Source organism: Anthonomus grandis, chromosome 4 (assembly GCF_022605725.1).
Source record: "Anthonomus grandis grandis chromosome 4, icAntGran1.3, whole genome shotgun sequence".
Taxonomy (NCBI): Eukaryota; Metazoa; Arthropoda; class Insecta; order Coleoptera; family Curculionidae; genus Anthonomus; species Anthonomus grandis.
The window spans coordinates 35,157,752-35,171,935 of record NC_065549.1 but is presented as its reverse complement, the minus strand read 5'-3'; the positions used below and the strand labels follow the sequence as shown (position 1 = coordinate 35,171,935).

The following is a 14,184-nucleotide window of genomic DNA, read 5'->3' as shown; positions in this document are numbered from 1 at the left end:
AATTTTCCGCCCTTTAATGGAAATGGCAACTCTGCTCCTGTAAACAGAGAACTGTCAGTTGACGCCTGTCAGAATTTGAACAAGCTGCGTCATTTAGTTTGTGTTTGATAGCTGTTGATAGCAGACTACCACTCGTTTTGAGAAGAAAATGGAAAAAAGTGAATTTCGTGTGCTCATTGAGCATTATTTTTTACGGAAAAAACCATCACTCAAACCAAGGCTAAGCTTGATAAATAATATGGGGACCTTGCAACATCCATTTCCATGGTAAAGAAGTGGTTTACTGAATTTCGATGTGGCCGTACAAGCACGGAAGATGCCGAACGTTCTGGACGCCCAGTCGAGGTCTCTACATCCAAAACAATCGAAAAAATTCACGATATGGTTTTAGCCGATCGGAGATTGAAAGTGAGAAAGATTGTGGAAGCCATAGGCATCTCACATGGTTCAGTAGTTTCAATTTTGAATGATCATTTGGCTATGAAAAAGCTTTCCGCAAGATGGTGCGGCGTTTGCTCACAAGCGACCACAAACGCAACCGTGTGACAATTTTCCAGTAGTGTTTGGCGTTATTCAACCGGAATATGGATACATTTTTGCGTTGTTTCGTCACTGTGGACGAAACGTGGATCCACCACAACACGCCGGACACCAAACAGCAGTCAAAACAGTGGATTTCTCGGGGTGAATCAGCGCCCAAGAAGACAAAGATGGGTTTGTCAGCCAATAAAGTCATGGCGACCGTTTTTTGGGATGCACTCGGTATAATTCACATTGACTATCTTTAAAAAGAGAAAACAATCAATGGAAAATATTATACCAGTTATTGGATAGATTCAATGAGGAACTGAAAGAAAAAAGACCACATTTGCCAAAAAAAAAATGGTGGAAAAAGGTTCTTTTCCACTAGGACGATGCAAGGGTCCACACATGTGCAGTTTCCATGGCAAAAATCCATGAATTAGGTTACGAATTATTTTCTCATCCACCCTATTCTCCAGATTTAGCCCCCAGTGACTATTTCCTATTCCCAAACTTAAAGAAATGGCTCGGCGGAAAGAGATTTGACTCCAACGACGAAATCACCTCTCAAACAAATGCCTATTTTGATGACCTCGACAAATCATATTTTTCCGAAGGGATAAAAAAATTGGAGAAACGTTGGACTAAGTGTATAGAACTCAAAAGAGACTATGTTGAAAAATAAAATAACTTTTTATATAAAAACCTGTCTTTTATCTAAAAAGTCACGGACTTATTTACCTGCCCTCGTAATAATGAAATAATTTCACAAGTATATTAATGAAATAACTTAGTCCTTAATTTTTCTTAAACAGTGATGATTGATTCTTTCTTATAATTCCAATGATCAGTCCCTATACATTCAAGAGCGTGGCCGTACCATTAAGCAGTTGTCAACATCATATTTCTTTTTCCCTGGATAACGGTACTTTTTCAATTGGTAGCAATCTACAATAACATTTTTATAAGCTGTGATAAATTGATTAGCCCAGAACACATGATTAATTGTACAAATCATAGTTATCTTATTATGCTTATAAGTACTTTGTATCTTTTACTTTTAAGAGTCAGATTAATAAATCTATTTTTCGAATCTCAATTTAAGGCTAAGATAAAAAAAAAGACTTATTTTAAATCTATTGAATTATACATACTAAGATATCTGAATAATGACTCAAACAATGATTGAGGTTTGAACAAATGATTATTAGCCAACGTTTCGACCTTCAAGGCAATACAATTTTTTTTTATTTTATAAGAACCATAGGTTAAACAAAATAATAAAGACCAGATGGTGTAAACATTTAAATGTTTTGATCCTAATTATATAGTCCTTATTTTAGTTAATATACAAATTTATCAAACTATTTTGATACCTTTGTTTCGGTTCGGTTCTTAAATTGAATACCATTAGAAATGTCAATCCGGACTTGCTCCGGCAGCAGGTAGAAATGTATGTTTAGGATTTAGGTGAAGTGGGCGTACGTAACGGAGGATTATTTACAGTAGTACTTATAGATTAAATACAACACAGTGGGCTGGTAGGCTTAACTAACCAAACAAAAATAGTGGATATTTACTAATAAAAGAAATTCATGACCTGACGTAATTTAATATTTGATTTACACATAATATTATAGATGTTTATGTTGTGTATTCAAAGGTTATGCATAGTGAGTTATCGGATTTTTTTTATTAAATCGGTTTTAGTCATAAAAGTAAATCGGTTTATACTGAATTCAGATTAAGCCATTATTTTTTCCAATATAATTAAGTATTTTAATCACCTTATAATTGGAGAATTTATTTTTAAATTAATTTTTATAAACAAAGCCTTTCAGTCAGTTTTTTCTTTATTCTCAAACCATAGAAATATGATTCATATATTAACCAATCAATATTTAGTATCTTAAGCACACGCTTCTAAAATTAGACATGGCAGACTTTTGTTCCCTTTTTAACTTCATATTGCCTTTTCCTAAATAATATCTTCTTTTTAATATTGTTTATTTGATGATTACAAAAGAAATTAAAAATCTGGTATGCGGTACTATGGGTCTATATTTTCTAATGCTAAGGATATAACTTTTTTTAAGATGGATAAAATATGTATTTTCTTTTAATTAGGAACCATGCGTTTGGGTAATAAAAAATAAGCTAGATACTTATGAGCTCAATAACTTGCCAATGTACTGATAAAAACATATTTTAATGAAAATTTACAGCCATAGAACTCTTTTTTCTAGGAAAAATTAATTTTTGGTAATTAGATTTTGCTCTATATGATAAAATAAAAAATTAGTGTAGTTAATTTATATTGTGAATTTTATTGTACTTTTTTTTTGTTAAACTTTATTAATTAGTTTTTTTATCTTTTTTAAGTACACTCCTCATCTTAAATTTCTCACAAATGATCTGGTTTGTATGTATGTACATCATGGCTTTACTTATTGCGGCAGTAATTTAATCAATATAAAATTATCAATTACCGTTTTTTAGGTTCTTTGATTTTGAGCAAATTCATCTTTATTTTAGACTTTTGTTCATTTATTTCATTAGAAATTAGACCAAATGGCACCTAAAATTAAACAAATATGAATATTTTCAAATGTGTGTGAACATTCCAGGAACATCTAGCAAATCATCTGTGCCAGTAACTTTTAAATTATATTATTAAAACACTCATTGACTATTAATTGATATATGTTATACCACTCTTGTTTATTTTAGGTTAATATCCAAAAAGAGATGAATTTAGGCGTATCAAACTGCATCTCTTTGTCAGTTGCTGATTAAGCGATATTTTAAAAATTCATATAATATGATTTTTTATTTAAGATGCTCCTACATTTTTTACATCTATTTACTATATACAAAAATTATTCCGTTCCAGATTTTCTTCTGCACCTTTTCGTTTTTTTATCTAATGACGTGTAAATCTGTATAAAAGATTCAGAAATTTAATATTAAAAAAACCAAAATATTACTGGTGTGTACAGAGAATATCAGCATGAGACACTCCATGAATTATGACTGCAATGTATATTAAAGAAACATTAAGGAACATTTTCTCAAGCTTTGAAATATTCAAACATTTGTAAACTTTGGTGCTATGTTCCCTAAACAATTGGTTCTATTAGATACCTACGTCCGCATTGGAGAGCTCCACTGTTTTCTTAATAAACAAACAGGAAATCAGGCCATATTTTTTTTAAGAAATCACCAAAGCCTTAACTATAAGATATAATTTATAGATCTATCTACCTCTATATTTATTTATACATGCAGAAAACTAACTGCTTTAACCGATTCACTATTGTTAGCCCCAATAACCGGTTTTCCTCTTTTATGATTTTAAATCCCGTTCATTTTATACATGTGAAATAGGAAGATATTTTATTTTAAATCAAGAAACAATATACATAACAATAAGAAGTTTAAATCATATAAAAACCGTAAGCAACCCAATTATTATTAGTTGTATTATTTTAAATGAAATTGCAATATGGAAATTTAGATCTTAAGACTTTTAGGCTTCTTTCTTCATGGTGCTTAGTTAGTAAAAATTTTGTTTTGACTGCAATTGTTGTTGGCTAATATGACAGGTATTGTTAACATCAAAGGTCAGCTTATTAGAACCCCATAAAGCAAAATAACAATTCAAGTGATAATTCTGACACACGTCGTAAATTTCACCCTTCAGAAATATAGTACTATTCTATTCTATAGGATAAAAACAAAGGGTGCACAGATTTTTTTTTAACTTTTAAATAATATTATAAGAAATATATAAAGGCGTAGAGTCGCCTATAAATTCGATTAAAATTTCAGACTTTTAGTTTTTAGGAAGAATATAAGTCAAGTTTGCAGTAATTCTATTAGGTCACACTTATCTAAATGTAATTATAAAAAATACTTTAAAATATAGGTAAATAATAAATTTTATTGTAATTCTTTTATTGGAGGATTTAATAGGATTTCATATATATATATATATACCGGGTGGCGCATCGAAAACGAAACAGAGCCAATTATAAGAATTAGTACAAATATTTGTAAAATTTTCTTATTGACCAAAAGTAAAAATTGAATTATTCTCAATATATTCTAAATGTAGTACGCTGTTAAAAAGGTGGTTTATAGTGCGGGCCTATTTTTAAAAATAAAAAACGGTGCATACAACGGCAGAAAGAGTTGAAATAATTGAATTATTTTTTGGAAATAATCAATATGCTAATAGAACGGCGGAATTATTTAATGAGCGACCTGAAAACAGCAAGGTGCAGCGAAAGTATGTATTGGAGCATGTTTCCAAATTTCTAGAAACTAGATCAGTGGCGAATCGCAAATGCAATATTGAAAATCCCGTAAGGAATGCAGGTATGGAAGTGTCTATACTAGGGCATATTAATGTAGATCCTACATTAAGTACCCGTCAATTGGAAACTGTCACAGGTATTAGTCGACGTAGCATCCAAAGAAATCTAAAAGCTCATAAGTTTCATCCGTACAAAATACATCTTGTGCAAGAGCTGAATGAAGATGATTTCGATCGGCGATCACAATTTAGTGAAATTATGAGTGAACGAATTATTAATGACCCAAATTTTTTGTTTAATACGTGTCTCTCTGATGAAAGCTCTTTTTTCCTGAATGGCTTGATCAATCGTCATAACTGCCGATATTGGTCCGACAATAATCTTAAAGTGTATCGTAAGGTACACACCCAATACCTACAAAAATTAAATGTCTGGGCTGGTATCTTTGGTGATAATTTAGTTGGTCCATTTTTTTACCTGGAAATCTGATAGGTGAAATGTACTTAGAGCTATTACAGGCCATTAATCCAGCATTGACAGCTATAATTGAAACTTAAAATGACAGATACGATGAGGATAGATTGATGTTTCAGCAGGATGGTGCCCCACCACATTATACGTTATTCGTGCGAGAATATTTGGATCGGACGTTTCCAGGACGATGGATTGGAAGAAGAGGTGCTATTGAATGGCCTCCACGATTGCCGGAAGTATTGCAGAACGTGCGACAACGCTTTGAGCAAAATCTTTTTTATTGTATGGAAAATGGAGGTGGCCATTTTGAACATTTATTATAAGCTAACACTTAAGCAAATGCTTTTAAAATCTATTTTTGCGATAATTTTTTGAATGACTAGACTTAAAGTCAAAATATTCTGTAATATGATAGAGCTATCTCATTTTTTGTCTTATAATTTAATATTACTTGATGGTTTTGTCCTACTGCCTGGCATTATTTTTCTTAAAAGTACCTTTAGTAGTCTATGATAAAGTAAAAATATTGAAAATTACCTTTTAAGGTTTAAATGTGAAAATTTTAAAAAGTACTTACTTAAATTGCATCGAACCAACCACCCTTATAAAGAGAAATAGAAGACCTTTCCAATGAGGTATCACTCGACCCCCCTTCCCATTTAAGATTTTAGGGGTAGTGCCACCCCAGCTTAGGGGGTTGTAGGTGGGAAAGTGATTTTGTGATTATTAAGTGTCCCCTTCGAAAATAAAATCGACAGGTCCAAGCGTTTTTTTAAAAAGTTAATGGACTGCCCGTAATTGGCTCTGTTTCGTTTTCGATGCGCCACCCGGTATATATTATTCATTTATTCATATTTAGGAAATTCTCCAAATAAGGTCAAACATTAAATATATAATTCCTTAAAATTCTTATTAATCATCATACTCTTACATCAATATATGAAATATTAGAATATATATCAATATCAATTGATTAAACAAATGCTTGAGTTAGAATAAGCATTAATGAATATCTAATAGAATAATGAGTTAATTTCAAAAATCAAATCATTTTATAGTTTATAATTTCCAAATACGAGAATATTATTTATAAAACAGTAATGGAAGTCTTATGGTTTTTAATCTGAAATTTTATTGAAACAGCCAATGAATTATTGAAGCAAGTAGCATAAGGTTTTTGGAGATGTCCATAGGTATAACACTAGAAATCACGAGAATGTCATCTTAACAAATGCTATGTCCCAGTTGCTCAATTCGATTCTTGATAGAGGCTTTAGGAGCAATCTTCCAGCCAATACCAAAAACTGTGATAATTGAAATTAGGTCTGAAAGGCTTTTAAGAAAGTTTATTTTAAGTACAAAATAGTGGATTTGTCTTTTATAATTTATTTTTCAAATGTTTTATCCTTTTTACCACAATTTTAATGTTATCTTAATTTATTATTTTAATCTTAGTTTTAAAATTAATTAATACTAACATATTATTTTTTAGCCTTAACTCTAGTCGTATTTCATTTAATATTTTATTCAAGTTTTAATTGTATATTACATGGTAAATAAAGATTTTATGTTTTTCTAATAGTTCTTATATTTTAATGTTTATATCTCTTATGTATTATACTTAGCGTAAATTTTTTTTGTCCTTGAACACCAACGATAATTATGTATTTTAAACTTTTGTACGTGTTAAGCCATTATGACTTATTTGTCATATTCCCAAATTTTTAAGCATTTTTTTATAGGTAGTATTAAATAAGTTTTGTTTAATACCCTTGTAGCATTTGTTTATGAAATATATAAATTAATTATTATTACTATAGTGATATTATTAAATTGAAAAACTAATACTGTATTTATTATTGTGTTTAAAAGGTTTGATTTAGAGTTTAAATTTATTTTCTTTTAGAGTTTAGTTCAAATCATTATATTATTCTTTTCTTAGTTTTTTATTAAGCAATATTTCCATATTTGTTATGAAATCATATTATTTGTATAGTTAATCACAATTTTAATCCTGTATGCTAAGTGTGATATAAGAGAAGAGGCAAAAAATGGCTCTTTATCGATATAAAACTCAGTAAGACAAAAAATCTTTATTTGCCATTTTTCTAAATAAGATACATTTCAATAATAATTTAATATTTTATAACCTCAAACAATTAATACTTAATAATATTTCATAGAAATTATTATTTCATATTTGCAATTTAGTCACACATACAAAACACAAACAAAGCGAGAAGAAAAAAATTTAAAAAGAATTACAATTAACAAAAGAACTCTACTAGTTTCTTATGAAATAATATCTTAAATTGAATGCCACCAGACTACATCAGTCTAAAATCCCACAAAAATAAGTTTATATATAATAAACTAGAATGATAACCAGCACAAACTTAAAAAGTAAAGCGCTTTGTTTTTATATTAAAATCTAGGTCCAGAGATCTACCAGTCTGGCTGATCTAGTAATAAAATTATTGTACTTGCAGGTTGATCTTATATTTCTCGTAGGCATTGACATATTGAATATAGCAACTCTGGAAAATCTACAGAAATAGTCAAAATGTTATTCAAATTGTTTGAATTTTTGCTTTCGACGAACAACAAGAGAAAAAAGACAAAACATCTGATACAAAACTTTGTAATTATAATGGTAGTTGTCAACAGAATTAATTTTGGATTTAAGTGCTAGACATTTCAGGACTCTCCGTTAGACCTTTTCCAACCTGTGAGTTTAGCATGCATGCTGCGAGGACTACGGATTAAAGGAGCATACACCAGCAAAGGTCTGATTAAAGAACAGTAGAGCTTACGGACAGCAAGGATCATTATAGAAGAGCTTTTGATACAATCTCAGATATATGAAATTTATGCGATAGAGAGGTGTCGAATATAACTCCAAGAACCCAAATTCTTGTCACATTTAACAGGGGTGTATTACATAAGGCATTTGCAAATATTTCTATGCTTGGAGAAATAAATACTTGGCATTTAGCGGAATTCAAATCCATGCAATTCTGAATGCACCACTATTCCAGTCTAGACAAATCTGACTGTAAATCTTTAGGTCATTTGAGTCATCTGCAAAACATGATGAAAGTTTCAAAAAATCAAAATATTTCAAATAAAATTTCATCAAAAAATCATTTTTTATTACAAAATTTTCGTAAAAGCTGCAATAGACGGTATTGCAAATATGATTGGCTACAACATTTTCCATTCCCTGCCTGTTCCCGTCTCTTTAGTTTCCAACATCGTAATACATATGTCGTCAATTTTAAGCATATTGTATATTGGGTTAGGGTAATATATCAACCGTTACTTCTGAGTTATAAGTTTGTCACTAAGATGAGCCATTTTGCCAAAAAATGTTATTGAAATAAAATAATTTGAATAAAAATTACTATACTGGAGCACTATCAAACATATTTAAACAAGTGTCCAATTTTATTTTACGTAAGTGTATAATTATATGTGTTTATTACATATTGCTTAACGCAACGCTATAATGATACCAGCCGGCCCTGTACCATCTTCGTGAAATTTAAAATCGTGCACACACGTCTCACTTTCATCTGACGCCTATTTTTCTGTTCGGGTACAGCGACCTCCCATCTCTCTCTTACCTACCGATTTATTCTTCGCGCCTCTCTGTTCTTGCGCCCAATATAAAATTTTATTTACCGTCTCTCTCTAGTTTCATTTAAAGCTGGCTAAGCGTGATTTTCTATCCCGCTTCGTATTGTAAGAGGACAAATCACACTGTAGTATTTAAAAACTAACCCTCCTTTATGACAGGGTCGGAAGGGGGTGGGGGTAAGGGGGTCTAAATATTCGGTTCAGAAAAACTCGCCAGAAGTTGAGTCTCAGTCAGTCCAAGTCTGATGTCTTTGAGTGACAGTCGTTTTCTTTGGAAACAGTTTAGTTCGCGCTCAGCACGTGTAGGGAGAAAGTTTTTAGTTTTTCCTTTGAACGTTACGAGACAGTTTTTGTGATTTTCCAATGCATTTGCCTGTGAATAATAATAACAACATTTTGCCTACTATGACGGATATATACAACCACTACTTGGATACCCTTCAAGAGTACCACGGGGAGTTAGTGCGTACGGGAAGTCCTGCGGTACTTTGCAGTTCTCTACCAACTCATTGGCGGTCTAATAAAAGTTTACCGATTGCGTTTAAAGTTGTCGCCTTGGATGATATTCCGGATGGAACAATTGTGACTTTAAAAGCCGGAAACGATGAAAACTTTTGTGCGGAATTGAGGAATTGCACCGCTGTAATGAAAAATCAAGTAGCCAAGTTTAATGACTTACGTTTTGTTGGGAGAAGTGGTAGAGGAAAGTCGTTTACACTGACAATCACTATTAGTTCGGCACCTTGTTATCAAATTGCTACCTATAATAAAGCAATTAAGGTTACTGTTGATGGACCAAGGGAACCTAGAACTAAATCAAGTATGTAACTTCTTTATATCCTTATTTTATTATGGAAACAAATCATATATATCAGTGATACTTTTTGGATTTAAGGAGTAACTAGTTTTATTAACAAACTGTTGGATGTGCGGTCATCTTTTTTGAAACTGAGATTTTTGATTCTTATGAAAATGGAGATTTTAAAATGTCCTGATATAACTTTCATATATTGGTAAAATTGTTAATAGAATTTGATAAGCGGTTGTGGAAACAATTTATGCAGCGATGATGTATAGGAATTGTACGGCAATTTAAAATCACTCCGCGTTTGCACTTTGATAAGTAACGTAAATACCAAAAAAATATACCAGCCGATTTTTTCTAATAATTTTCAGCAGCATAAAAATCTTTCATATCCTGGGTAGCCATAAAAGAAATAATTAATGTATTACAAATTAAGGCATATATTGTAGATAATGGTCCTCGGCCGGTCCTTACGTAAAAGCACCATATTTTGCTTAAATTGTTTAATCCAAAATCATTAATCTGGGCCATCTAAACTATTCTTGAACAAAACAAAATATTTACAATTATTTAGGCAAGCATCCACCAAGTTATGTCTAGTTTCAAAAATAACACAAAGTAGGTATGACACATTTTAATGTCTGTTGATGCTAACTTTATGCGCCGACAAACCCGCTTCATCCATAAAACTTTTATTTTGTTTATCCGTTGGGTGTATGTTTACACTATTATCTTTTAGTAGTATGGATACCTTTGATTGTTTACTCGACACATTAGCTGTAAAATGGGATCATAGTTTGATTATGTTATAGTATTTCTTTAACATTAAACTCATTTATTTACAATGAATATATTACTAATATAACTGATGCAAATACTAATGACAGCTTTTTTTTGTTATAGATTTTCAATTTGGATATGGACTGGGAATTCCTGGACCCTTCAATCCATTCCTGTTTAACCCTGGATGGATTGATTCCGTTTACTCTTCATATGGGTTGGATTACTTACGGCAAAGGACAAATCCTATGATACCTCCAAATGGATTACACCCTTCAATGGGAAAAGGTATAAATCTTTTTCTAAGTGTGTATTAATTTCAGATTTTGAAATAACTAATTACTTAGCTATTTCTACTTAGTCTAGTTCTTTAGACAGTACAACTTACTACGTTTGGAATTATTGCAACATCAGCAATCGATATATTAACGTCTTATCTTTTTATTATTTTAGTTTAATCTCATTGATTTTAGAAATTAAAAAAAATATATTAAACCCTCATTTTGACACTCCATCTCATAATTAATTCCTTTTGAATATCAATACCTAATTTTTACTTACACAAAATAATAGTCCTGAGGTAATTCTTATATAGGGACGACATATTAATAAATAATCATTTTTTCTGTTAGTTATGTTGTCACAACCATATAGAAATTAGAACTAGTCTTCTCTATTTTTCCTCTTATTTTTAAGAAAAAACTAATTTTCGATGCCTCTAAATTTTGAATTTTTAAAATGAAAATCATCTCTACCATTATAGTTCTCGTTGACGACCAATTCATTCTATTCCCCGGTCTATTCAGCTTTCAAATACTGCTTTTAAATCAAGCCCCACTTTGATTAAAATCCGAGATCAAAAGAATATTTAATTTCTGTTCACATATGGTTGGCTTAACGCATACATTTCGCGGTCTCGTCGAATCGTGCGATCTCTTTTCCTCCTTCATTGCGTTTTTTTTTTGTTTTATTTGAACGCATTAACGATTATTTAATTCTATTTTTTTCTTTTAAAGGTCCTGAGTTTTTTATGCCTGTGCCGCCTCCGCCTTCGACGTTTTCTACCTCTAATTTTTTACCTACGGTGACGGCGCCTGAAACCGTTAGTGCCCAAGAGATTAAAATGTCGCCTAATAATATTTTGCCTATGCCAGTAAATGCGGATCAGCTTAGTATGAGGATATCTCCATTAAGTGTTCCAAAACCGAGTCCGCCACAACAACAAGAGCGACGGATACACTCTACTGTAGACCAATCCTCTACCGACCAATCAGATGATGAGGATATTGATGTGGTTAAGTCTGCGTTTGTCCCAATTAAGCCAGCTAATCTTATACTTCAGGAAACGCAAGATCCGGACTCTACTGTGCAAGACAAAGAGCCTCAAGTAAACATTGTTAAGAATGAACTTAAGGCACCAAGTTCTAAATCGTTAAAATACTTAGCAGATCAGACTCCTAATAGGACAAAGATTCTTTCTTCACCAGTTAATTCCCCCAAATCAGTTTGGAGACCTTACTAGCAAATATTTATGTTGCACTCTTTACTGTTATTAAGCTGATTTAAGTATGAATTATAATTTTTTTAATTTTAACCCACAAAGGTCTACTGTATGTTTGGTGCAATTAGCTTATCTTTTTGTTGTTACATAATGTTGAAATTTTATTTATTTGTATAAAGTCTTATTATGTAAATATAGTGTATATTAGATAATATGATGTTAGAGATTTTTAAAGTCTACTAATCGGTACTGCAATTTGTGATAGAAGTTAAAGAAGTAATGTATATGTATAGAAAATTTAGATATTTTTGTACAATATTATAGACTATCCTATGTAAAAATATGCTACAGATAGTAAATTTAACCAGAAAATTTATCTAGAACTGTTGAGTTTTATTTAAAATATTTACCTTTGAAAGAATAAGACAATTTTTTTTCCAAACCTATGAAATCGTTGACCTGAATAATATTTTTGCAAACAATTAAAGTGAACTTAAAATTTGCATTTTAATATGGCTCTATAATAAAAATTCAACCCAATTTTAAGGCACTCTTTGTTACTCTTACCCAATATTTCTTAAGGCAGGTAAGTCTGGCAACCGAGATATATAAAATATTATAGAGGTTTAAAGGTAAAAGGTTGTAAATGCAATAAAAGTTATGTTTTTATTCTTTTATTGGGTACCACAATTTAACTGCAAATATTGAAAATTTTCATATCTTTAAAAAGGATGTTTCAAATTAGTAAAATATTCGCACTATGGATGTTTTTTATTATTGGGTTATTAAAAAGGGTGCTATTATGAAAGGGTGAAAAAAACGCTTTAAAAAATGTCTTGAAACGTTACTTATTAAAAGAGTTTTTTGTAAACAAGAGTTAAATGCGATTAATTTTAAGGAGAAAAATATCACTATAAAATTGTTTCTTGATAAGATCGATGCAATATAATAATAATAATAATAATAATACCACCAAATAAAAGTCTTTTAAGCATAGCTGCTTTGAATCAAAAATATAAAAAAATAAGGTATGTAATGCAAAATAAAGCAAAATTGGAAATAACTAATTTTTAATGAATTTATAAAAAAAATTAACTTTTTCTGGGAACACACATTAGAACAGGTATTTTTAATTTCTTGAATAATTAGTCCTTTGAAAAACAAAAAAATATTAAATCTTCAATTTCCAATATTCTTTATATTTTTTTCTTATGAATAGGTTTGTGAAAAAACAAGAATGGTTAGTGCTGTGCACAATTATAGTACCAGGCAAGATTTTATACTGACAGGTATATCTAGGTCTAAACAAATGACAAATAATATTACTCATAAGTGCTTGCATGTTTTTAATGAACTTTCACCTAATTACAAAATTGTAGCAATTTAAAAATTATTAAAATAAATTTAAAACTTTGTTATTTTTCAAAAAGGTACTAAAAAAGAAGAAATTAGCAAGAAGAAATAGCATAAAATTTAAGTTTTTTTGGAGATTTGCTTTTTTTTTTCGTTTTTTTTTATTTTTTCATTTAAATTTGATTTGTCTCTTATATCGTATTATGTTTTCTATATGGCAACATATACATTGAAATACTTAATTAATGGATCAATATTTGAGGATTGATACACCAAGTTTGTATTAGTTCTGTATGCATTCAATATAATTTAATACCTCATAACTAACAAATTAGATCCCCAATTCTAACTCTGTAATATGTAACATTTTGCTTTTAACGTATATAATATGGTTCTTCAATAAGACCCATATACTTGATTGCTTCCACCATCTCCAAGTTCAAATCCTTATTAATATATTAATTAATAATATTACAAAGTTCATCAGTATTTTTTCCGTTACAACCAACAGCTTATCATCAGAAAAACCAAAATGCTGTGTACCCATACCCGTATTAGTCTATCAATAGTTCTTAAGAGTTTCATGTATTCTAATTTATCCAGCAATAAGTCGTGACATATGATATCAAAGGCTTAACGCAAATCAATAAAAATAGCAATAGTTATAATTGTTAAATTAAGGTTGTTTGCAATTAAATTAATTAGGTCAATATTTGTAATTAAAGTGCTACTATTTTTGATTTACTACCATATTGATCTAATTGAAATTATTGCTCCATAAATTATATAAT

At 30.3% G+C, this 14,184-nt stretch overlaps 1 protein-coding gene across 1 annotated transcript; it reads left to right on the top strand.

Moving 5' to 3' along the window:
* The first annotated feature begins 9,207 nt into the window (after positions 1-9,207).
* LOC126735094 (segmentation protein Runt) lies at positions 9,208-12,348 on the top strand. Its single transcript, XM_050438996.1, has 3 exons — positions 9,208-9,774; positions 10,663-10,827; positions 11,556-12,348. Exons 1-3 carry the CDS (start codon positions 9,318-9,320, stop codon positions 12,059-12,061), a joined length of 1,128 nt encoding a protein of 375 aa, XP_050294953.1. The 5' UTR covers positions 9,208-9,317; the 3' UTR covers positions 12,062-12,348.
* Positions 12,349-14,184: the final 1,836 nt, after the last annotated feature.

What these genes read in the sequence shown, in the direction of transcription:
- LOC126735094 (XM_050438996.1), top strand. Translation starts at nt 9,318, where the DNA reads ATGCATTTGCCTGTGAATAATAATAACAACATTTTGCCTACTATGACG. An exon ending in GGAACCTAGAACTAAATCAA is followed by an intron (nt 9,775 to 10,662) that starts GTATGTAACTTC and finishes TTTTTGTTATAG; the next exon opens with ATTTTCAATTTGGATATGGA. An exon ending in ACACCCTTCAATGGGAAAAG is followed by an intron (nt 10,828 to 11,555) that starts GTATAAATCTTT and finishes TTTCTTTTAAAG; the next exon opens with GTCCTGAGTTTTTTATGCCT.